We start from the raw sequence: 25,407 nt of genomic DNA on the forward strand, positions 1-25,407 counted from the left end.
AGGCAGGCATGGATCGATACATAGACCGCCCCTTTTCGGGTTGTCCGAATTAAAATAATAAATAAATAAATAAGTAAAAAGGGGGTGGATCCCAGTTCATTTCAGATTAGGGCTCTTCTAGCGTACGATGGCGTCGCATCGCATTGCCTCTTTGCCGCTGCGATGGTGCAGCGGCGCTACCTCTTTGCAGTTTTGCCGCTGCAATAGTGCTGATTCATCACCGCTTCGTCGATGTGATGTTACTACTAATAAGGGCTGTTGCACCACCGCAGTCGGAGGTGGTGAGACGTTGAACTGCAATGCTCCGATGGAATGTGCAACCAACCCCCGGCACGGCTTCTTCGGTGCTGCTGATGAGAGTGTAGAAGATTCCTCTCTATTTCTCTTATGCCCAACCAAACTGTTGCCGCTAGTGACCATCTCCGTCGCAGGCTCCATGTCACCATAGATGGATTGATGCGAGCTCTTTCTGACGTGACGAAGAATTCATCTCTCGAAGCTAGAGGAACACATCTCGTACTCGTACATCGTCCACCCAAAGTTCTCCCAGCGGTCCTCGTTGAAGAAAGGAAGCTCTTTCATCCCACCACCATCGAGCACCCGTCGACGATGGACTTAGATGGGTTCTTGTTTTTTGTTTAGAGTCCAAGAACTGATGCCAACCTTTTGATCCACACGAGAGTCGCCGTTGTTCTTGGGCTTGCGCTCCGTAAAGAAATAGCTCTCCTGTCGATCGCTACGGAGAAGATTCCATGACTCGGTGCCGTAGACGTCGGCGAAGGCGACAATGCAACTAGGGAGGGGTGTGCCAACGACCCATTTGGCAAGGTAGTCGACCATGAGTTCTGGGAAAGAACCTGTAGCCTCTCGGAATGAGGTCGACGGGCTCCATGGATGACAAAAAACGATAGTTGTTTCTCGAAGATGATAGGAAATGGGGGAGAAGGGAGGAGAGGCGAGAAGAGAGAGTGAGAGTGGAAGAGGAGAGCAATACGCATATACATATATAGAGGCAGTGGACGGGTTTCAGATTACAGATTCCGGATTCTAAATTAATTAGATTAACTCATATTATATATTTAATTAGAAATTAAGGTGCCTAGATACATCTCTCAATCAATGTTAGTGATCATACAACTTACCTGTCGTATTGCTTCTTAAGTAGCGACTCCAAAACATTAGTATATGATATTCTCATTTCTCCTCCCATTCAATTGATCTAATATATCAGACGTTGCAATTTAATTTCAAAATAAAGGTTGCATTTGCATGTGGTACATAATGTTGTCTCCACATATTGCTATGTGCAATTTTACTTGTTATTTGCTTTTGAAAAGTTGCATATCCTTGATAATGATAATGATCTATATGATCTATAATGATCTATATGATAATGATCTAAGTGAGAAGCAATACCGCAAGTTACAAGTTGTATGATCATTAACATTGATTGAGAGATGTATGTAGGCACCTTAATTTCTAATTAAATATATAATACAAGTTAATCTAATTAATTTGGAATCCAAAACCCACCCACTGCCTGCCTCTGTATACGTATACGTGTATCGCTCTCCTCTGCCACTCTCACTCTCACTCAGTGTCTTCTCGCCTCTCCTCCCTTCTCCTTTATTTCCTCTCCTCTTCGAAAAACAACTACCGTCTTCCGCCATCCATGGAGCCTGTCGAACTCATTCCGAGAGGCTACAGGTTACTTCCCATGGCGGAAGAACTTGTGGTCGACTACCTCGCCCATTGGGTCACTAGCACACCCCTCCCTGGCTGCACTATCGCCTTCACGGACTCTACGGCACTGAACCGTGGAATCTTCTCGACAGCGATCGGCATGAGGGTTATTTCTTTATAAAGCGCAAGCCCAAGAACAACGGTGACTCGCGTGTGGATCGAAAGGTCGGCATCGATTCTTGGACTCTAAAAAAAAACAAGAACCTGTCTAAGTCCATTGTCGGGCACGAGATGGTGGTGGGATGAAAGAGCTTCATTTCCTTCAACGATGGCCGGTGGAAGAACTCCGGGTGGATGATTTATGAGTACGAGATGTGTTCCTCTGACTTCAAGAGACGACTTCTCCATCACGTCAGGAAGACCTCGCATTAACCCATGTTTGATTTAGTTAATTGATGAGCTCAAACCAATAAAGGAAAAGAAAATTGGATTATGTCATATAGTGCTAGCCCAAACTAAACCAACCCACCTGAGTCTTGGATGAGTCATTTGCGTTGCACATGCTTGTTCAAGTAATAGGTTGAGTTGAGGTACAACAGGCTAAAAAGATGAGCGACGATGTGTCCAACGCCAATCGCATAGTTGGGTAGGCTTAACTTCATAGACTAGGATAAGCCTCACTCATAAGTTGGGCTGAGCCTTACCACTGAATTGGGCCATGCTTGGCTCGTGGGTTAGGTCAAGCCTAGACACCTGAGTTGGAGTTGTTCTAGCCACATGGATTGGGTTGTACCTAGTCATATGAGCTTGCACATGTTTGACTACATGATTGGATTATACCTTACCAAATGGGTTGGGTCATACCTGGCCACATAGATTGGATCGTACCTTGTTACATAGGTGGATCGTACATGACCACATAGGTTGGATCGTACTTAGCCATATTGGCTGGGTCATGCTTGGCAATATGGGTTGGGTCGTACCTTACCACACATCGGTTGGAGAATGCATGGTCACATGGACTGGATCATACTTGGCCACATGGGATGGGTCATGCTTGACCAATAAATTCATGATCTTAAATTTAAAACTAATTAAATCATAAAAATTCATACATAATTCTTAAAACACAGATATATCTAATTAAATAAATTAAAACTATTATATTAATCTAAAAATAAGAATTTTAATAATTAAATCAATATTAAAATTCACTTAAGCTTAAGAAATCAATATAAATCAAATAATTATTCTAACATCACAAATCAATTATCATTATTTATTAATTATAAAATTTCGAAATTAAAACATTATTATGCATCTAACAATCATAATATCAAGATTTAAAAATATAAATCAATGTTTATTAGAAAAGAAATGATCTTACCTCTCCTTGACTATCTTTTCCTCGAGATCATCTCATCGAGAAGTTCTCTCGTCAATCCTCTCATTTTCGGGCTTGGTGTGGAGTGAGAGAGGAGGATCCCCCTTTATATAGGAGAAGATGAGATCTTCTTAAAAAGGTAAGTAATAATTTAATTTTTATTTTAAATTTAATTTTTATTTTATTTTTACACAAAGACAAAAATATAATATTTATTTATAAAGATTCACATATAAAAATGGAATGCATATCATTTACTTCCTAAAAATCACATCACTTATTAGGAAATAAATCAATTAATAATCTAATTGATTAGAATAATTCCTAACTTATCCACATGATTAAGAAAATTAAATTTAATTATTTTTAAAAGTATAATATACAAACATAAAAGTTAATAATAAAGTAATATATTATTTATAGTAATTAATTTATGTTAAAAAATTTATAAAAATAATGAAGAGGCAGCATTAAAGTGGCGAAGAGGCAACGAGCATTAAATAATTTATCATTTCTATCGCTGTAATATGCTACGTTGTGAAATTTATAAGCAAATCTTTGCTACGGATAATTTATATGCCCACAGGTTTTGCTAAGGACAAATTTATATGCCCACATGTTTTTGCAAAGAAATTATTATTATTATTATTATTATTATTATTATTATTATTATTATTATTATTATTATTATTATTGAAATAGATTGAGACCTATTTTTTATTATTATAATTCAAACTATCCGTAGCAGAGAAGTCTCCGCATATCGGTTTACCATCCAAATTGGACGGGTTCCTTCCCACGACGGAGGAACTCGTGGTCGACGACTCACCAACTGGATCGCCCTCCTTCCCTGGCCACGCTTTCGGTCTACGGCACCGAGCCGTTGAATCTTATTGGCAACGATCGGCAGGAGGGATTCTTTGTCGAGAGCAAGTTCGAGAACAGCGATGGCTCGCGGAAAGGCCGGCACCGGTTCTATCAAAACGGTTAGTCCACGTTCGAAAAGCAAGAACTTGGGTTGAGTCCGTCCCGGCAACCCATCGCGGCCTAGGAAAAACCAAGCCTCTTAGGGTTTTCAAACCCTAAGGTTACGAATGGGTTCTTCCACTCTGTAAAACAGCAAGAAGTCGGCGAGAAAACCGTCGGCTGCCGCGAGATCGTGGGTGGGGCGAAAGTCGGCTGCCGCGAGATCGTGGGTGGGGCGAAAGAGCTGACTTTCCTTTAACGACGGTCGGCGAAAGAGGGTGGACGATGGACGAACATGAGATCTGTTCTTCGGCTTCGAGAGACGGAGTTCTATGAAGATCTTGCATCAGGCCATCTCCGACGGCACCACCATCAAAACAGTTGAGTCCTTATAAACCACCATCAAAACAAATGTCAAATAAGCCGGAAGAACACATCTCATATTCGTACATCGTCCACCCGGAGTTCTTCTGCCGGTAGTCGTTGAAGGAAAGGCTGCTCTTTCACCTCACCACCATCTCGCGCCTGGCGACGGTTTTGTTGACTAGTTCTTGCTTTTTGTCCAGAGTCTAAGAACCGATGTCGATCCACGCGCGAGCCGTCCGTAAATAAGTATCGCTCCTGCCGATCGCTGCCAAGAAGATTCCACGGCTTGGTCCTGTAGACGTCAGCGAAGGCGACAGCGTGGACAGTGAAGGGTGTGCCCCTGTAGCCTCTCGGAACAAGGTCGACGGGCTCCATGGACGACGGTTGTTTCTTGAAGAGGAGAAGAGAGGAAATGAACGAGGAAGAGGAGAAGGGAGCACAGAGGCGAGGGGCGAGAAGACAAAGTGCCTTCATCTTCTTTGAATCCCATCGCCGTTCGGTCTTACTCGACTCGGAAACAAAGGTGAGCATTTTTGGTTCGAAAGATCTCTTCTGACAGCGAAATGCATGAATTTTACAGCTGATTTGGAGCTTTCCTTGTTGGATTTTAGGTTTGAGGATCTTGAAGATGGAGGTATCTGCGCTGGTGTTGGCTTGTGGCTTGAGGGTGGGAGCTGATGAAAGGTACAAGATTTGGTGTTGTATTGGCAATCCGTTGGCATTGCATTATGCTTCCGAGGCTAAGTGCTTCACAGGGCCGTCTTCAGCAGAGGGCTGGAGCTGATGGAACCAATAATAGGTCCCTGTATGTCATCAAGGTCGGACCTGTCCACAATGCCAAGTGATTTCTTTTCGATTCTTACCACACCATCGCTTTGGTAAGTCGAGTTTACTAAGAGTTTAGTTTAATGAGACAGTTAGTTAAATAATGTCTAAATGATTCTACTATAGTTGATCTATCAGTTAGTTAATGAGACAGTTAATTAGTCGAGATAAATGGTACTAAAAATTGTTCAATAATGTTAATTTCAGTTTTGAAAATCCTAATGGTTCTAAACGATCAAATATGAGTCAGCAAACGTGTTTATCAAAGAGATTCTTCAAAGTAGCAGTCTGGATTGATGCAGAATGATATTTGAGAAAGTTTCTTTGACGTCCATGCAACTTCTTATTAATGTTCTTCGTTGGGACTCTCACTACCAACCACAATGAATCATAATTATGTAGAAGTTTCTCTAAACTAAATATCCGGAAGTACACTGTCAAGCTTGGGTAGCTTCTTAGCATATACTTCAAGATTGAGTAGCGATATTATCAGACAAATAGGATGGATGGATCACAGCGACACTAATCAATATGAAAAGAGGCAAAATCATCACAAAAACCATAGTAAGTGAACTCCATTTCTCAAAAAACACAAATGCAACCAATTTATTTTGCGATCTCATTTTTTATGCAGATTTACTGATTAAACTTATTTTCTTTCAATTTAATTTGCCCTTTTTGAGAACCAACTTATTCTGGAAAAAGATTATCCTTTGCAAGACCTTTTGGCATATTTTCCCGCTCTTGATTTTATTTCTTGAGAGAAATGAATTTTTCCTCCCAAGCTAAGAATTTGGTTTTCTGCAGTTGATAATCTGGAGATATTACGTCTTTTTTAATTGCATTCTTTTGCAGAGAACATAGTGCTGCAACACCCATATAGCCGAATACTTACAAGCAGACAGCTAGAGTGGCCCTCTGTGCATCTTCACTGTAGTGCCAGATTTATTTTGCTGGAGCATTGTTGGGAACTAGCTTATTAAGTAAATGTTTTTATTTCTTTAGATTATTAGTTATCGAATTCATCATGGCAATCAGAGTTCTGCATTCACTATCTCCCTCACCCCACAACATGGAACTTGTGGTTCGTTTTAACATTTCATTCAGTGATGTACTTCCATGTGATGACATGAATTTATGCATCTTTTATGCATCTTCTTTCAGGTTGAGAGATCATTTGACTTATCCAGGGTTCGTAAATGTTTTTTTTTCTCGACTTGATTGAAAACATGTATGTTTATTCTGTGGGTTTTGAATGTATTTTGCATGAAACTAATCTCTCAAATCTCATACAAAGAACTCGTAAGAGGAATTCGTAACATTAAGTTTGTTAAAGATAATGTGTGTGATGCATGTGAACTAGGAAAATAAATAAAAGACAGTTTCAAAAATTAAATAAACACATTTAGATCATTGCAATTGATTCATATGGATTGTTTGGACAAATTGATACATTAAGCCTAGGAGATAGCAAATACGCTTTTGTCATTGTAAACGATTATAGTAGATATATTTGGACATACTTCTTGACACATAAAAGTAATTGCTTTAGGTATTTTTTAAATCAAAAATCATAATTAAATTATTCTAAGTTCAATTCTAATTTAATTTAGATCGAATAGATTATCGGGCTGGTTGCATTTTGATTTGATTTGGATTGAAATAAAGATGTGATCTTCTCATGGACGTACGTACAGTATCAATTAGATACATGCACTATGCTTCGGTATTTTGTACTCCATGTCCCCCACAACCTAACCCATAAACTAATGGCAATTGAAAAGGATTTGAGGTGTACTCATCAATTTGTGTTTATATGTTCATCCATCACTATGTTCCATCAATACAAGTTTGGGCAGACTCAATAAAATCTAACCTCCATTATTATTATTATTATTATTATTATTATTATTATTATTATTATTATTATTTATATAAAAGTGCCTGTATTCGGCAACTTCAAGACTCGCCCTCTATCTTTGTGTCTTTGGTTTGCGGACCGCTGAGATATGTATCCTCGCATAAATGTAGATTCTTCTGCACCGAATCCTCAACACACACACCCTCTTTCCGGATTTCTTTCCCCTTCTCCATAAGCTCGAATTGGAGTTTCCAACTTCTGCAAGGTATGTATGCTTGATGCAAATCCTTCCCTCTCTGTTCTTGTCGTATTTGTTGTCACTGTTGTTTGCTCGCATCAAAATTGTATCTTTCTTGCTGGAAGTCTTGATGATGTTCCAGACTACTTTTCTCGATCTTCCCTCGTTTTCCAGGAGGATCGATTAGAATTTCTGATCAAAATATGATCCTTGGATGCCATTCAATATCAGTTCTTTACCCTCCAGTTTAAGTTTCATCTTAGCTGCCGATTCGTCTTCTCTTGGCATAAAATGATTCGGCTTTGAGCTAAAACTTGTATCCATCTGTCCTCCCTTTTGTGGTCATTGGCCGTTGTGCCAAGTGGTTATCTCCGTCCAGGATTTCTCCTGTTCTTTGCACTGCTTGGTGGGCGAGAAGGGAGAAATGGAAGGAGGAGAGACGTTCCCAGTCTTGGGAAATGGCAGCCAAGGGGACGACAAGGTGATGCAGACCTTCCACAAGAGCTTTGGGCAAGTGCAGAGCCGGTTGGACCAGAACAGGAAACTGATCAACGAGATCAACCAGAACCAGGCGTCGAGGATCCCCGGACGCCTCAACCGCAACGTCCGCCTCATCGGGGAGCTCAACAGCAATATCCGCCGCGTCGTCGACGTGGACGTCGAGCTCTCCCTCTCCTTCACCGGGTCTATGGAGGCATCACCTGAAGCTGAAGCTGCTTCCCAAGGGAAGCCTGGTTACGAGAGAGTCATAATATATCGAACACAATTTCTACGTCGGTTGATATATCTGCTAAGATCGACAGACCAAATCTCTTATTGCATTACTAGATTAGGACAGAAATTTACAACACGATGTGTAAGGCAATAATTAACAGAAATTTAAATTCAGAACTCGATCAGACCATTAATGTAATGTAGCCGACAAAATATATCATTAAACTAATACTTGACTCTGCCTCTTGGCCAAGTGCGACATAACTCTAGCGGAGGCCACCTTCTTCACCAGTAGCCTCCATCTCTCGGCCTCGTCCTCCTCCAATTCCCCTTCCTTCTCCTGCATCCTCTGCTTGAATTGTCTATGGATTCGCAATGATACGAAGGCAAGTGAGTTACTTTCTCGGCTATTTAACTCACGGCAAGACCAAAAACGAGAGAATGCAGCAAGAATAGATAACTTACATGCAGAGGGGAACCTTGCAGGAGGCGTCGTCGACCTCGTCGCAGATGGAGGCGTGGAGGCGGAGCAGCTGCCACAGGCGCTTGCAGCGTCGGCACCCGTGCTGCTGCCGCTTCTGCCGGTCGCACGCCGCGAAGTGGCGGATGAGCTGCCGGAGGCCGCGGCAACTGACGGGGTTGGGGCAGGGGGGGCGGGCGTGGGCTGGGAGGAGCCGGCCTGAGGGCCCCACCTCCCCGCACCCATCGGCGCAGATGTGGCGCAAGCAGTCCATGGCCTCGTGCAGCTCCGCGTACAACCTCTGCTCCGCCTTCCTCCTCGCCTGCCGCCGCCGCCGCTGTTCGCACCACAAGCAAAGCCACGACCCGATCAATCTATCTGTCTCTCTCGGCCGCCATGGCGAAGTTGGGTGCGTCGAGGGAGTTGATGCGTACGTACCAGGTGGGCGTGGTGGAGGAACTGGAGGATGTGGAGCTCGAGCCAGGGGTCGTGGTCCTGGAGGAACCGCCAGGCCTCGGTCTGCTCCACCGCGGCGAAGTCCTTCGACAGCAGCTGCATGCACCGCAGGTGGAGGCGCGGCGCGTCGCACCGCTGCGACAGCACCAGCACGTCCACCACGCCCTCGGCGGTCAGCCGCAACGAGAGCGCCCGCTCGGCAGCGCGCTTCAACCACCCGACGCGGTACGCGTGCGACAGCGCCAACAGGTGCATTCCGTGCTCCCCGATCATCTCCTCCTCTGTGGCTGACACGCACCTGTCGTACGGCCGCCTATAAAACTCGTCATGGATGACTACAGGGAAGAAGAAGAGGAGGAGCATGACAGAGAACTAACAGAACAGAAGGAAGAAGAGATACAAGACCTGGCAAAGTAGAGTGAGTGAACGAAGGCTTGGACAGCGTCGCATGGGACGCCAAGAATGGGGATCTCCCTTCCTCGACTCCTGCCCTTATGCGGTCCACCCAGTATGCTCTCCAGCACAGGCGACGCAGAAGCCTTAGATTCAAGACGAAACAAAAGAAGAATAAGCGAAACGAGAAGGTCGCAAGCGAGACATTATGTCAGGCAGGTGAGCGACGCGGAAGGCCGCGGTCGGTTACCAGAACGGTGGAGTGAACAGGTATTCGCCGCCCGCCGGACGTCACGATCCGGACATCGGCCGGCGGGATCTCGACACTCCCGACCTCAAGCCACCGCTGGATCTCCGCCTCGCCGCGTTTCTTATCTTCTTCGGTCATGTTTCCGAGCCAACGACGGATGTTTTGTGTTTCAACAACCCACCGATCCCTCGATATATATACCGTGGGGAAGAGGACACGAAATGGATCGGAAGAAAAAGCAAAAAGACATATATGCCCCATCAGAGCCATTAAAAACATCTTCCAGATGTCAATTATATCAAGCAAGTATGGAAAAGAAATAAGCCATTGTTGGATAATGAAGAATCATATAACTTTATTTTTCGGGACTTACTCCATCAACCATGATGGAAGAGGCGGGGAATGAAGACGGGTCCCAAGTCAGAGGACATGATAGAAGGGGTCACGGCTGTTAATTACACGTCCCTTGGAGACCAGAAGAGGCGTCCTTCCCGTCTCCAAGGCTCGAGGGATTGGTGACGATGACTTGCAAGGATCCGACTCATCCTCATCCTTAACAGCTCAGTTCCAACTTCTTCTGTGTAGTCGACTTGGCACTTCCCTTTTTGCCTATTCTTGAGGATAATTGACACTTTCGTTAGTTCTTTTGGGTCAACAGTTCTTTTCGAGGACCACAAGAAAATATTTGGACAATGGTTCCTCTCTGAGTACATAGCAACTTCAGATTTATAAACGTGTCAGAAGCAAATTAAGTTTCCTTCTTCATCTTCATTTTGTTCCTCATTTATGACAATGTCCTGATTCTTTTTTTCTCCTTTTTTTTATTTTTATTTGTATAAAACTCTTCACTGTAGCTGCATGAAAGATAAAAAAAATAATTTAAACCTCTACTAATAGTTTTCTAGCAATTCTTTTCCTTAATCTGCAAGAATCTCTTCTTTCACCACTGCATACTATCTTAAATTATTCTTATTTAATCTTCCAACAATCTAATTATTCATGCATAAATATTTTTTTATTGTTTAATAACTTAACGTATCCAACACATCAAATCTCCTTGCAACAATACAAAAATAGAGTTTCCGAACTCATCTAATAGCCTACAAACATCTTCTAATTATCCCATCCAACTCATCAAAACTCAACTCTCAAGCTGAATACAATTTGTGTCTACTCCGAGGAACAACTTTTGAGTCATCTACATGCATAACCATATGTTACCTGAACAATTAGCTAAAGAGAAGGTAATAGAAAGCGCAGACATATTGGGAAAACATATTCATAGACTCAACTATATTTAAAAGATGTATTCAAAGCAGCAGTATACTAAGCAATGAGACAGCAAAACGCTCACCTTCCAGTTGACATGTTGTGGGTCACCTATCTGTTTGCGCCAGCTGTGATAAAGATGTGCTCTCCTGCTGTCATTAAATGCTTTTGCAGGCCTTTAATTGAAACCTGAATGGAATAGAACTCAAGGAAATACCATTTAGCATATCAGTGAAAAACCAGAAAAGTAGATATGTGCCTATCCTATAAAAACAATTAATGCAACCCAATATAAGAGTGTGATTGCATAGGGACAAATATCACAATCAAATATATTAGGCCTGTTTTTTTACGTCTGCTAATGGTAAAAGCATCCACCTCTGTCTACATCTACACCAGTCCCCATCTGATTGAAATGTCAAGTTGATTGGACTAATGGTAGAAAGATTAGTCTTCCTAAAGAAGGAAAAAAGAATATATGCACTGAGGCTCCTACCTACCCTACCCTGATCAACTAGTGATGGCACTTTTAATCAAGAACATTAGTTTACAATCACCCAATTTTCCTACATCGAATGAAACTTCATCAAATTAGTTGTTACAAGCCTGGTCGTCTACGGCCCTTTTTTGCCGAGTGGCCTGTTTTGCGCTTGTGACGGCTAAAATCTGATACAAACCGGAATGTCTGACCACACCCTGATTCCCAGCAGACGTATGGACGATCACCAGTATGCACCCTAATATGTTCGGTCCGTGCCCATGGCCACTTGAATGTCATCTTGCACCCCTTCCATGGACAAACCAATGGTCGGTCATCCATGTGTACCTTCCGATGCTGCACGAGGTACTTGTGTGAGAAGAACTTCTTCCCACACCCTTTGACAGGACAAATGTCACGCTTGTGTAGTGCCAAATCTTGCTTTGTGCTGAAGCTCATAGAGCACCCCTCAATATCACATGTATATTCTTCCTCCTTGCCTTTAACTGCAAGACTTGCAGTTTGAGTATTTTTAGCCTTTCTCTTTGTAGATTGCTTCTTGCTGGCCAACTTATTCTTTAGCTCTTCAGACTTGGATGATCGTTTCTTGAGATGTGTGCCAGGTCCTCCTGATTCATTTTTCAAACTCGATTTACCCTGGCTACTGCTGTCATTGTGCCTGAGATGACTGCTTCTTAAAGTCCTTCCAAGTGGAGATGCAGGAATTGCAGATACATCGTCAGTTTTTGAATTTCTGTCCGCCATGGTGCTGCTGTGTTGGGGTTTCTTAGAGTTTGCCATCTTCGAAGGCCTCTTCCTCTTCTTCCCAGAATTATTTGCTGCCAGATTGCTACCTGATGAGTTCCTTTTGGAAGACAATCCGCTGGAATGACCAATATCTATCTCAATCAAAGGATTTTGATCAGTATCAAATGAATAAAGCCCTTCTGTCTGTTCTTGCTCCTGTGTTTCCTTTTTATGGGCTAAATATGGGTGAACCTGGTTCGACATCCAAACCTTACCACACCACCTACCAGCGGCAACTATCTTCTTCTGCCTGCCTGGACACCTCCTAGTAGCCTTTGGCTTCATAGGGGAGTTGCCTGTGGAATCACGACCAAAAGCCTTGTATATAACTGGATTATATGGCATCTGCTTACTGTATAGGGGAGATTTGCTAAGGTTGGCAGTATAACACAGGTTGATTCCCAATTTCACTGTCCAATCACTATTCATAGGCATGACTTGTTCATCCTCTATGGCTGCTCTGATTCTTTCTTGGTCTTCTTCATTGGCCTCCCTGAATTTGACATTCTTCCAGATATAACCAATTCCCTGTTCTTTTGCCAACAACTTTGCTTCTGACTCTATTTTAGGATAGTCTGCATATGTCATTATGGGCAAGTCACATACAACATCCAGAAAGAAATCACAAACTTTACATCGGAAAGAAATTAAAAACACACTGCCAATTGATTAAAAGAACCATCAGATAAATATGCAGCTCAAACAATTTTTCTTTACTTCATGGCAAACATATGTTTCAGGTGTACAATTTTAATTGCAATGTCACTTCCATTAATCTTTCAATGCTCTTGATACAAAAGTACACTCTTGTTCCACAAAATCAAAAGAAAATTCCATTTGGCATCAGTACTGGTTATCTCAATATACTTAGCAACGAACATTTTAGGATACATTGTATGCCTAAGTCAAAAGACGACTTCAACTTTAATTTTAGGATTTGACAGTGTATGTTTAATAGCACATTTCATATCATAGTCGTGTACGTTTTAGTGCAATAGAGATTCTAGGTACTGCAACTGCAACAAGCAATTGTTTCTCCTTCTGCAAATTGGACTTGCATTTTGCAGATGATGCATGACTTCCACTGGAATGGAAAAATATAAATGGGCCACCATGGTGCATGAGACTTCCACCGATACAGAATCTGGGAAAAAAAAATTTACAAAGCTTTACCCCTGCAAGTAGAGACACTATTCCTGACCTAATACCTAGTCACCTAGACCATTAAGACGCAACTTTGCTGTGGCACAAAATCATCCTCAAATGGTCAAATTAAAAATATATAAACTACATCCTAGCTGCAACCAGCCAAGCTGAATAAATGTCTCCAATATACAATTTTGCACAACCTAGATCCATTTTATTATTTTGGCAAGGCAATGAGAAATCAGGTACCAAACAACACGAGCTACTGATCAAAGCCTTTCTCAAATGACAACCTGAATAAGAATATCTTCTGAACATGAGCATCAATTAAAAATTGATCCGTCAGGAATTGCACAGATCATACAGTGCAAAACTAAAGCGCAGCAGCAAAAGGACACCCCAATATCCCAGTGCAAACGTACAGATGTTTCTAGGACAAAAACAAACTTGATGGTGGAAAATAAACTTCACTACTAAATCATATTAGATTACTACAGAGGAAGATGGATGAAGCATGTCGCACAAGCCACTAAGAATAAAGTTTAGCCACTTAATGCTGAAAACCATCAACCCAACAGCTTCACAAGTAAATAAACAAGAGAGCCAGATCCAAACTATGAGCAGTCTAGTTGATTTAGGGTTAATATCCTACTTTCACAAGATAACAATCTGGTTGATTCCTCTAATGCTACCTGTCTAGTTACAGCAAATTATGAACAGTCACAGCAGTTAGTTATACCTAAAGATATTTGTTAAAGTGCTAAGAAAAGGAGGGAAGGCCTACTGCACCAAGCTCCTGCAATGCATTTTACAGAGAGTCAAGTTCACAACCTCATCCTTGTGGACAAAGAGGCTGGTCCCATAATTCAAACCTTCCTAACGTGGATTGCAAAGGAAAAACCTTGCGATGACACCTAGGGTAGCTTTGTTAGAGAGCTAAGAACTAAGTTTAATCAAAAAAATGTAGCAAACAGATTCCAGTCACCACAATTCCCTTGGATATAAAAATAATCCTTGGGATTAATTTGGCTCTGACACTTTGACATTTTGATCGCAAGTTCAATACATGATCCCCATATTCATGAGAGGCCTCTAGCCTCGATATTCCAAACTTTAACGATATTTTAGTGACTCCCTTCATCTCATACTTCTAGACTTCTCCCTTTCTAGAACAAGGGAAACAGGATGTCTTTTTCAAAGGCCTCCTTATCCTGATGACAAAAGTGGACAAGGCTCCTCTCTCAGACCCTCTCTGTTATCCACCTGGATAAAAGGTACTTACCAATTTGTCATGAGTTAGATCGTCCATCATCTCAGACATGAATCTTCTTTGCAAAAGGATACATGTAATTATAAGGCCAACTCTAAAATCTTCTTTAAGTTTTTGCATTGATGTCGAATAATATGTCTTAAGTTAACCACATCATGCACGGATCAGCACATGAAAGGCTAAAGCTTGGTCCTAGTTATAAGCAACCTAATCATAGAAACAAATTTCACGAATATCACTTGGACATTGAGATACATAAGTAAGACCTGCTCAAATAAGACTATGAGATGCATTGGAATTGTCTTTGCACATTACTTAGGCATGACATTCTAACAACTTCCATTAATACCGTACAAAGAAAAAGAAAGCCTAGAAAATCAAGTTTTGTATGTTACATTGTTAATCACAACCTTTTTCAGTCACCTCAGTAGATCCTGTCAAGAAGCATCTAGTACTGCAAATTTGATGAAGAAAATGAAGCTCTATCTTTTACATTCGTTAGCAATGACAACCAATGTTCAAACACTTCAATAGATTATATCTTGAATCACATGTCGACATACTTTGTAAAACAAGAAATAATGTTCAACTGGTGAGCCAATAGACTCTTCCACTCCTAAACGATTGGTTACACCAAAAAGAAATATGTAACTGATAGATATCAAACATGATATGAAAAGGTGTCGTTTGCAGTTTAGTCAATCATGGTATGTCCAATCATATCAAAACCAACCATTACCAAGTTATGCAATCAAAAAACAACAATCTAAGGGATAAGGAGTAACCAAAAAAACACACAGGCAAAAACATGTGGCATGGAAACATAAAAGATAAAGAACAGAAAATATATATATACAATTTTCTATGGCAATGCACATTTAAATGATTCAAGAAATCACCTGGATGACACAGAACCATCATATGCACCCCACCTATCGGTTGAAGTTGTTTTTCTATCTCTGCAGCATGCTCGAGACAGAATACATGCAGTCGGGAAGAATCTTTGTCAGATCCTTGCATAACTAATGCTGTGGAGCTCATCAATTTTATATCAACATTTCTTAATTCTGGATGTAACAAAGCAGTTTTCACTGGCACAATTCGGTTGCCACAGATGTCACGGTTGACAGGGAGATCTTTGAAAACAGAAGTTAAATTTCCCATCTTTAAGCTACTGTAATGATCTTCAGCATTTTGACCATCTAGTTCCCTACATTGTGCACCTCTGGGTTCCCCCACAAATTTTGTGGAAGTGCCAGAATTTGCCACTGTTCTATTATCTTCTAAATAAGATGCACTGACTAATTTCCAATTTTCTGGCTGATCTGGGCTACAGAACCCTGATTCAATTTGACATATGTCATCAGCAGCAGCACTGATATGTCCATTTAAATTATCTGAAATATCAGCAGACTGAGAACTTTGAATAGACATATCAGTTTGGTTGTCTGCATCAGCCAAATGCCAGTATGTTTTGTCATGTTCAACCTCCCTTGAATAAATGATTTGGGGTTCTACTGCAGTTACAAAGGGTTGATTGGCATTACATGATGATGAGTCTTTTTCCGGATCGTTTTTATCAGAGCATCTAGACTTCTCATGTGGAACATCTTCATCCTCAACATCTGAAGAATCCTCATAAATAGAAGCCAAAAGATCAAGTGCAGAAGCACCACTTGGACATGTAACATCAGAAATCATTTCAACACTCTGGTCTGAAACCTGAACTGGATATGCAGTACAATAAACTATGTTATCATCCATTTATCCTCAATATCTGTTACTGAATAAAACATGTAGCTAATATAGGAAAAATAGAATAATTGTACCGAAAGAAATTATTAGCAATTTTCAACCAAAAATAAAAATAAAATGAAGAAATAAATCAGATCAAAATCCAGAGACAAAAAAGAAAAATACAACCTGATTTTACCAGAGACATCAATAACAATTTCTTCGGACTTGCTAGTCAGATTTAACTAAAGGTTCAATATTATAGTTTTATCCCAAAGGGACATATATTTTCAAAGTTGTTCTATTTCTCTTTGACTAATAAACTTATCATAGATTTTCCACACATCATTCTCCAACAACATTCACAAAACAAAAAAAACAGCCATTATAAACTACTTATTAGTAGTGGACTGCACCTGATAAATTGGCTTCCATTTTTATCAAAGAGTTCAGTATTAAGAAGGTTAAATATTGAACAAAGACAGGGACACGAAAAGAGAAGTCATCATATGTAAAAGCCTGTGAACAAGTAGGCCAAATTGACTTGTAGACCAATTTTTTACGCATGTACCATAATTTTCTGACCTTGTCATTCATTAGTTCCTTCATATATGAACAAACATTTCTTGAATTTATAAATTTAAGGTTCAAAAGTTTCAAGGTAACTAAAAGCTTAAAAGCATCAGGTATAAAAGTCTTAGAAAAGCTAGGATACATGATGTATCCTATAGGTAGAACCTTGTACGAATGGAAAAATAACCAGTGTGCATCACTTCATTCTGTGACCTATAGCTGCTTCTAAATAGCTCCACAATAATGTAAATTCTCCTCTTTGTCTAAACTCTCAAGGGCTGGAAAGTTTCTTGAAAGATGCTACATGTTAGCATAAGGTTACACATTACCAATAAAGTAAATTTCCAAGATAAACAATGAGGCTTCCATGTTTCATGTCAATACACTCTCACCTAGACTTTCTTGGATAGGTATTCAGCGCTAATATTATAATATTAGTAGCTGGCTGTGATTAGGCCTCTTATTTGTAGGAACCTCGGGTTATAGTGAAAAGTTCATCACCATTGATCAAAAATATACTCTATGTCAGATTAAGAATGTTGCAAGTAGTTCTAAACAATTTCTAGAACCATTAATAATGTATGCTCATATGCCACAAGCAATACAAGTTTTAATGTCCAAAAGGCATGCACAATTTAATAAATATTTAAATATTCTAAATTTAACTAAGCATATAACTTTTTACGGATCTCAATAGTGGCAAGAGATCCATATAGCCGACCTCAAATAGTTGAGACTTACGATTTTATTGTTGTTATTGTTATTCTTGAATGCTATTCATGCTTGACAAGAAAAATAGAAAAGATTCCATGTATATGGTTAACCAAATATGGATGATATCCACATACGGATACATTATCTGAAATATGAGGTTAAGACTTACAAGTCAATCAGAAAGCTTTTGATGATGAATGATTAAAAAAATGACAACATAAACTTAAGGCTATTGTGTACCAATGTCAGCAACCAGGCTGTTGTTGTTGGTCCTCTGATTTGTATCTCTGCTGATGCCACTAGCTTCTCCTGAACCAAAAACATGATCATCAAGAAAACTACAATCTGCAGACATGAAGTATTTGGCTGTTGTCTCTCTTGGTTGTACAACAGCCACACATGCAAAGCTCAAAATTCCACATGTAACACATGACAATAGTCCTTGCTCTAGCAATCCATCACATATTGTTGTCCCCTCTTTTTCACCTTCCAAATTTTGTGAATCAGACGAGGTAGAGTAGTGATCAGCATTAACAAATTTGTTGTCTGTGCCTAATGAAACTGTTTTATCATTTCCTGTTGATGTAAAATTTCCTTTAAATGAAAACAACCCATTAAAGTCTCTAATCCTCGCATTCCAGCCTGAATCATCATCAGAGGAATGTAAAAGTTGTGATGCTTCCAACGCTTCCTGATGACTGCATATGCCAAGTGATTTTCTTGGCTTGACCTTGACTTGAGATCTGACAAGTGAAGTTGAACATAAAGGACTTTCAGGTGCATTTTGAGGAAGAACTACACAGGAATTTCCCGAATCAAGCAACACACTGAGTAGGTGATTATTTTGAATCACACTCTGAACAAATGCATTTTTTACCATCTCTTCCCCTTCTCCTTTTATCTTATCTTTTAGTCTAGAACTTCGTGGCTCACTTCCTTCACACATGGGCATCCTGTAAAGGGAAAAACAATATCCATTCTGCAAGGTTAGTGTAGCTCATTATAAATAAACTTAACATCCTTGGACTGTCTTGACAAAAACAAGGATATCCCTGACATTCATAAAAAGGCATCACAAGGAAACTACATGCAGGACATTGCATTTATCAAACTGAAACAAAACCAACAAGCATGGCATTTCATGACCAGAGCAAAACTTGTAAATTATACATCCATTCATGGAAAAAGTAGAATGTAGAAGAAATACATAAGACTTGGAGAGAGTAATAACATGTCAAGCAAGAAGATCAGCACACTTTCTCACACATGTGAAAACAAATGAGCCGAATTAAATTCGACAAATATATAAAGTTACTAAATCAGGAAGCTAAACAGGCTTCCAAGTTCCAACATCACCAAGAAAGAACATAAAATAGTTAATAGTCAATGAACTAGAACAAATATGAGATAAAAGGTGAATAAATGAGAAAATTGTACTGAACTCTTGTTTGTCATCAATGATTTAAATATTGTGAAAATTCAGAATCAACAACAAGAAATATTTTTAAGCATAATTCTTTAAATATCAAGCCCCTTTTCATCCTCAAAAGTCCATTTTGTCGAAACAACTAACTGGTTCAGTAGAAAATCACTTGATCTTGTGAAAATGATTTTAAAATAAGATAATAATGCAGTTTCAAGATCTGCATATATAAGTTCCCCCATAAATAACAATCATTCAATTCACAAAAAATTCTAATGGATGTAGATTGTACAGATCGATGACTGCTTTTCAGAACAGTGATTGATGATTAAAGTTCAACAGTATTACTGTGCTTTATATTTTCTGGCATCCTTCTTGTTTGTCTTATTTTTAAATAATAGAATTTATGTGGTCTTTTAGAAAGTAATTCTCCAATCAACAAGCCAACGTATTTACATAATCAGCAATTATTTTAGATCCTGAGAAACAGGAATATGTGATGTATGTCAAAAAAAAACACTAAAACCAGGAACTGATCAATTAATCATTGTTCAGATTAGATTAGCACTTTAGCTGAATATAACATAGATAGGATAGTCATCATCCTCTTAGCACCAAGTTAGGCAGATAAATTGCGGATGGATGATTTAAAGTTGAACATGAACGATGTCAGAAGAAAGATCTTAAAGGAAACAAGCACAAAATAAGAATTACACTGTACTTCACAGTTCGCACTTTCTAGTAATATTCAGTTCTCCACCAGCCAATCTATAGTAGTGACATGGATGCATATTTTCTCTAGTGCAACAAGTGATCTTTGTCTAGAAGTGTATTGATGTTTGTCCAGTCCCTCTGAATATAACATAGATAGGATAGTCATCATCCTCTTAGCACCAAGTTAGGCAGATAAATTGCCGATGGATGATTTAAAGTTGAACATGAAGGATGTCAGGAGAAAGATCTTAAAGGAAAACAGCACAAAATAAGAATCACACTATACTTCACAGTTCACACTTTATAGTAATATTCAGTTCTCCACCAGCCAATCCACAGCAGTAACATGGATGCATATTTTCTCTAGTGCAACAAGTGATCTTCGTCTAGAAGTGTATTGATGTTCGTCCAGTCCCTCTGTTCCTTCTTACTTCTACAACCAACAATTAATGACAAAGAAAAGCATATACAAAAAAAGGGTAAATGGTAACAAGAAATAGAAACAGAAAGAAAAGAATAGCATACAAAGTGATAGTCGAACAAACTCATATAAAAAGCCATCATAAATATAATCAAGCAGCCAGAGCAAACCTTGTGCACAATGACAATGCAAGGGCATATAGCAACTGAAAATGAGACACCAGAGGAGGACAGTCTATTGAAGCCCTTCGCACTGCAGCCTCTTTGGCAAATTTCAACCATTCAGGAGTAGCAATATTTGCTGCCTCCCCACAATTAAATCCTATAATAGAAAAATGAACTGGTTCTGGTAAATGCAAATAATAAACTCTTCATATGAGATCTAATAAATCATACTATCAAAAACATTCATAACAATGTGAGTTAAATGAGTTATTGGATCTTATTTTTAGAGGCGAAACATCTCAGTGAGTATATAAAGGCTAGCATCATTAGCAAGGTGAAGGTGATGGAACAAGTTGGTAAAAGATCACTTATTGACTAAAAGATTATCACTTCATATGCTTACTATGTTCAATCATTACGCTAAAAACCAAATAAGTTCTTTTGCTTATCAACATCATGTTGAATATCCAAAGTCAATCAACTAATAAAATAAGTTTTAATCACATTTTGGCAACTGTATTAGTACAAGAAAAGAATTTCAAATCCAAGTATAAATACACATATCATCTACCATTGTCAGTTTTCCTTTTAACTGTTTCTATCTTCCTTCCCATTTGAATAAAATCTGCTGATCAACTGTAACAGGAGTCACTTGTGGCATAAAGAATGCTAAAAAAGTTTTTTTTTGTGAATTTATATAAAAGCTTTATAATTTTGTAAATTAGCAATTATCATTCTTTTGCTGGACTTCAATAAACATCCCTTCATCCAAAGTATTTTCAAATTTCAATCACCATTTTCTCTAGGAACAAACGATTATATAATCTAAAGAAGAGAAGACAGCATTTAGAGGCTTGAAATTTTTTAAGCTTGCAAACTAAGCAAAAAGAAAAAGGAACTAATTTAAGTTAGGCTTCTCATAAAATGTACATGGAACATAGTTCAATAAAATGTCTATTTGATACTGAAATTGGAAACATCTATTTTTGCAGAATTTACATGATTTCAGGTTCTATGGATTTTGTTGGACTCCCACCAAAGTTTTCCTTATAACTGCAATAGACCTTTTTCCTCCACTGGACCCAAACTGCTCATCATGTATCCTCATTGAAAGGGAAAAAGAAAAGCAAAGAAAAAGAAATCCAAATCTCTTCTGAAAGAAGATGCCTTTTTCTAGAAGAAGAAGAAGAAGAAGAAGAAGAAGAATACAAATCCAGATATAAATCAAGGGAAGTTGTAATTTACCATAGTTGTGCCTGCTTCAGTTTATTACATTAACTTCATGATCAAGATCAGTTTCTTGTTAGAAAATCAGTTTCAGATATAATAAAGCAAGCTTCTTATCCCATGCTCTCTAACAACGTTGGTTCACATTTTGGTTGAGCTTCAAACTAAAAGTTTGAACCACTGTCAATTTAGTTTTTATTACATTAACTCTAATGTAAATCTAGCTCCTCAAATTTCTAGTTTAGGACTGTCCATCTCAACTTTCGCAACCAAATTCCAACTTCCTACATATGTTAGCTAACAGAAAAGAATAATATGTTATATTATTATTCCTCACAAAAGAAAAAGCCATGGAAAAAAAGACCTACCATGACTGAATCCCAAATGATAAGACCCAGGAAAAGTGACAACAAAATCTCCAGCATTTTGAACCAACCTGCTTTAAGAAAACAAAAAATTACATAAAAAATAGTTATAAAGCATAAAAAGAAAAAGCTAGTGAATATTCCAAAATCATCATCTGGCAGAATTCACCTGCAGCATGGGATTCCTGCTCCAACAAAGACTTCAGGAGACATAACAGTGGTTTTCTCACCAAGGATTGCAAAAGTCACTGACATGATCTCACTAATATTAGCAGATGATTTACCTAATCACATACACATAATAAGGTCTATTGAGTAGATAAAAAGAATAACGCAAAAAACATAATGTCCTTGGTCAAAAAACCATCTCAAGGCCCCATCTCATGCCATCCACATTCTGCAGTCTGCACATGATAATGCAACCCTGTTAAATGCATGCTGCACATGAGCACATATCAATGTAACCCCCCAACCAGCAGCTCAATATGGCTCAGACTTGAAACAGCTTTAATTTAAAGCATATGATGTAAACTTGGTCATGGACCTTTAATTTCTATACCATAAAGCCTTCCTATCCATAAGTTGGTTATCTCATAGGCTTCCCGTCATATGACTTTAACAGTTCTTGCTTTTGGATTATCAGTTAATGTTTCTTCAAAGTCATATCAAGCTAAGGCACAATGCATCTAACTCAGCCACATTTCTTTTTTCTGCTTCTAATTCGTAAGTATCCAGCAACAGCAGCATTGCAGCTCTACTTACGTTTAGTGATGATCATCAAGAAACGCATTATAGGACGAGGAAGCAGAACTAGAAGATAGAAATAATGAACGCAGCGTAAACAAGCGTGTTGAGGCAACCAGACTTACTGAGAGGATTCCCATCCCCGCCATAGCCGTGCACCCCGACCACCTCCTCGAACGCAAGTCCCGCATCCCTCGGAACCCCGTACCACGTCTTCCCCGCTCCCATATGCAGGTAATTCAAGCTGTGTAGCTCGTGGTCTTCGACATGCCACGCGAACCAGCTGAACAACATAGCGACGTACACCATGGGGGACGTAACCCCGGGGATCTCCTCCTTCATGAACCGGAGCAACGAGCCCTTGGCCCGCGACACGCCCCGCATGTTCCACGCGGACTCCCCGAGATTGGCCGGCACCTCCTCGCGACAGCGTCGGCCCGCGGCGGCGGCCAGCGGCGCAAACCCCGATCCAGGCATGTCGTTGGCGTACTCGACAGAGAAGGGCTTGTCGGCGGAAGCCCGCCAGAAGAGGGTCTCCATCTCGAGTGGAGAAAGGGCAGGAGCAGTGGCGGCCTTGCGCCCGCCACCTCCGGCGGTCCGGCGAAGGTAGGAGCGCTCGAACTGGCGGGCCTTCGCCTCGAACTGCTGAAGGGTGTAGCGCTCGCCGCTCTGCCAGACGGGCTTCTGGACGGGTCGGGGGCGGCGGGGGCAGAAGCCGATCTGTTGCTGCCTGGTGGTGAATGTGGGGGGCTTCCCGCCGCCGGGGTCGCGGGCGGCGAAGGAGCGGTTGAAGTTTGCGACGGCGGTCTTCTTGGGGGCGGAGGGGAGGGGGGGAACAATCTTGCAGATGCCGTAGTCGGCCGCCTCCTTCTCGATCTTTAGGATGTAGGCGATGGGGTCCTGGAACTCCTGCAGCGTCGGGTGGAACTCCGGCGCCAATGGCAACGACTTTAGCCACGGCGGCACCTCCATGGGCGGCGGCTCCGAGGCCACCACGCCCTGCGCCGACGACGACACCGCCGAGGCCATCAACGGAGGGTGCCCCTCCTCATCCTCTCAGAGAGAGAGCGAGAGAAGGAACGAGTGAGTGCGGTTTCCCCCTTTTTTCTGGTTGGGGAGAGAGATGGTGGTGTGGTCTCGCCCTCTTGCAGTCGCTCCTCCTCGGGTAAGGAAGACGTACTACGGACAGAAAGAAGACAGCGAGACCGAGTAGAGAGAGAGAGAGGAGAGGGGGATTTTTTTTATTTTATATCTATTTATTATTTAATGAGGGTGTGGACGGTAGGGTTGGGGAGGGAGAACGGAGGAACCGGGAATCACATTTATGCCACTGCTTGTGCTTCTTGTTAGGGGGAATAGGAATCACCTTTTCCTTCCTTTGCTTTCTCTCCTCTAAAGTTGCGCTTTCCTCTTTCCCGTTTCAAGATTCCGTTTCCGTCATGTTAAAGATATCTTACGCGAACGGAGACCTGTCTCGGGTAATGGGCTGAGCTTTGAGATTCGTTCTGGCCATACTATCATGACTTTCCCTGCATACGCAGCCTCGTAACCGTCCATCTCATTTTCTCTCTTAATCTCGACCGTCTGAGTCTTCCTCTCTTCGCATTCTCAAGGCCGCCAAATTCCGCGAAGCCTTCGCTGAAGTGCTTCCTCGCGTGGGCCGGGGAGGCCGTGAGCTCTGAGGAGAGCGAGAGGGTGGTCGCCGACGTGGATAACGATGGCGACTGGGCCGGTGGACTATACGCTGACTTCGCGGGGCCGATGGAGGGCGGCGGCCGCTGTGGCGGAGACGGAGGGGACGACGACGACCTGAACTACCACCATTCCTCAGACGGGTCCGGTGCGGGACGGGGCGGAGGAAGACGGCCTGGAAGCGGCAGGTGGGAAGGCGGAGGAGTCGGATCGGAGACGATGAGAGATGGCGTCGGCGACCGGTAGATCTCCGCGGAGAGAAGGGTTAGGATTCTAGGTGAGGAAGGAGAGGACCGGGCAGGGTGGGCCGCGGCTTGGAGGAGGAGAGCCATACGAGATAGATCTGAGTTCGTGGGCTTTGTTTGGGCTGTAGAAACATGGCCAGCTCATTCTGAAAATTAGAGTATCAGGATTCTCTGTAACCGATGAGTTATTAATAAGTATTTTTCAGACAAGTTATGCAATAGTCAATGTGGTTCTTATTTTTGTACTATGTTTATTCCATAATATGGATGTAAAAATATCTGGTATACATTCAATATATACTCAAATTTTGTTGGATGAAATCCATCAAATTTGAATATAAGTCTAATTTTGCTCATTAAAAAATTAATGACAAATTTATCGGGAAGAAAACAAAAAACTCTTTATTTACTATAATCTTGAAATATCCTTGTAACAAGATAACTAGAGTAAGTACGTTATACTTTGTGAATCAATTGATAGAATGAATCTATAATCAGTATATTATGGATCAATCTATATCAATCTATAATATCCAGCTTCTAGCTCTATCTATACCCTATATGATTAAAATAGGATGTTATATTTTAAATTTTTATTACTACTAGTAATAAAAGTGTAACGGAAAGTAGACAATCTTAAAATTAAAATATGCTAACTTATGAAACAAACTAACAAGGTTTCCCAAATACATAGTATTTTTTACACATGTACATAATTATAATATCTAATAAAAAAAAACTCAAACATAATATGTCTAAAATTTATATACATAAAATATCTATAAGTCATCATCCATACTCACTTCCCTATCCCATCACTTTGGT

General features: G+C 40.5%; 3 protein-coding genes and 1 long non-coding RNA gene across 11 annotated transcripts; 2 read left to right on the plus strand and 2 right to left on the minus strand.

The window, feature by feature from the left end:
* Window positions 1-4,785: 4,785 nt before the first annotated feature.
* LOC135595292 (uncharacterized) lies at window positions 4,786-6,364 on the plus strand. Of its 4 annotated transcripts, none has more exons than XR_010480334.1 (4): window positions 4,786-4,922; window positions 5,011-5,083; window positions 5,167-5,277; window positions 6,080-6,364. It is a non-coding gene; the product is annotated as an uncharacterized LOC135595292 (long non-coding RNA). The 4 variants fall into 4 exon arrangements; XR_010480335.1 differs by having other exon boundaries at window positions 5,170-5,277; XR_010480333.1 differs by having other exon boundaries at window positions 5,011-5,788.
* Window positions 6,365-7,747: 1,383 nt separating this feature from the next.
* On the plus strand, window positions 7,748-8,156 carry LOC104000038 (protein ELF4-LIKE 3-like). Its single transcript, XM_065085653.1, has 2 exons — window positions 7,748-8,057; window positions 8,152-8,156. Exons 1-2 carry the CDS (start codon window positions 7,748-7,750, stop codon window positions 8,154-8,156), a joined length of 315 nt encoding a protein of 104 aa, XP_064941725.1.
* LOC135595294 (BTB/POZ and TAZ domain-containing protein 1-like) lies at window positions 8,135-10,280 on the minus strand. Of its 2 annotated transcripts, none has more exons than XM_065086018.1 (5): window positions 9,597-10,280; window positions 9,359-9,492; window positions 8,936-9,266; window positions 8,503-8,834; window positions 8,135-8,399 (listed from the first exon to the last, which is right to left on the minus strand). In XM_065086018.1, the coding sequence occupies exons 1-5, from the start codon at window positions 9,873-9,875 to the stop codon at window positions 8,258-8,260; spliced, it is 1,218 nt and encodes a 405-aa protein (XP_064942090.1). In that variant the 5' UTR covers window positions 9,876-10,280; the 3' UTR covers window positions 8,135-8,257. The 2 variants fall into 2 exon arrangements, with proteins under 2 accessions (XP_064942090.1, XP_064942091.1); XM_065086019.1 differs by having other exon boundaries at window positions 8,136-8,399; window positions 8,936-9,251; window positions 9,597-10,259.
* An 865-nt stretch (window positions 10,281-11,145) lies between these two features.
* LOC103999943 (lysine-specific demethylase REF6-like) lies at window positions 11,146-24,692 on the minus strand. Of its 4 annotated transcripts, none has more exons than XM_065086016.1 (7): window positions 22,771-24,692; window positions 22,071-22,185; window positions 21,905-21,975; window positions 20,316-20,466; window positions 17,828-18,540; window positions 15,466-16,293; window positions 11,146-12,725 (listed from the first exon to the last, which is right to left on the minus strand). In XM_065086016.1, the coding sequence occupies exons 1-7, from the start codon at window positions 23,672-23,674 to the stop codon at window positions 11,464-11,466; spliced, it is 4,044 nt and encodes a 1,347-aa protein (XP_064942088.1). In that variant the 5' UTR covers window positions 23,675-24,692; the 3' UTR covers window positions 11,146-11,463. The 4 variants fall into 4 exon arrangements, with proteins under 4 accessions (XP_064942088.1, XP_009420125.2, XP_064942089.1 ...); XM_009421850.3 differs by having other exon boundaries at window positions 22,071-22,149; window positions 22,771-24,690; XM_065086017.1 differs by having other exon boundaries at window positions 21,905-21,972; window positions 22,771-24,690.
* Window positions 24,693-25,407: the final 715 nt, after the last annotated feature.

Source organism: Musa acuminata, chromosome BXJ1-10 (genome assembly GCF_036884655.1).
Source record: "Musa acuminata AAA Group cultivar baxijiao chromosome BXJ1-10, Cavendish_Baxijiao_AAA, whole genome shotgun sequence".
NCBI classification, from domain to species: Eukaryota; Viridiplantae; Streptophyta; class Magnoliopsida; order Zingiberales; family Musaceae; genus Musa; species Musa acuminata.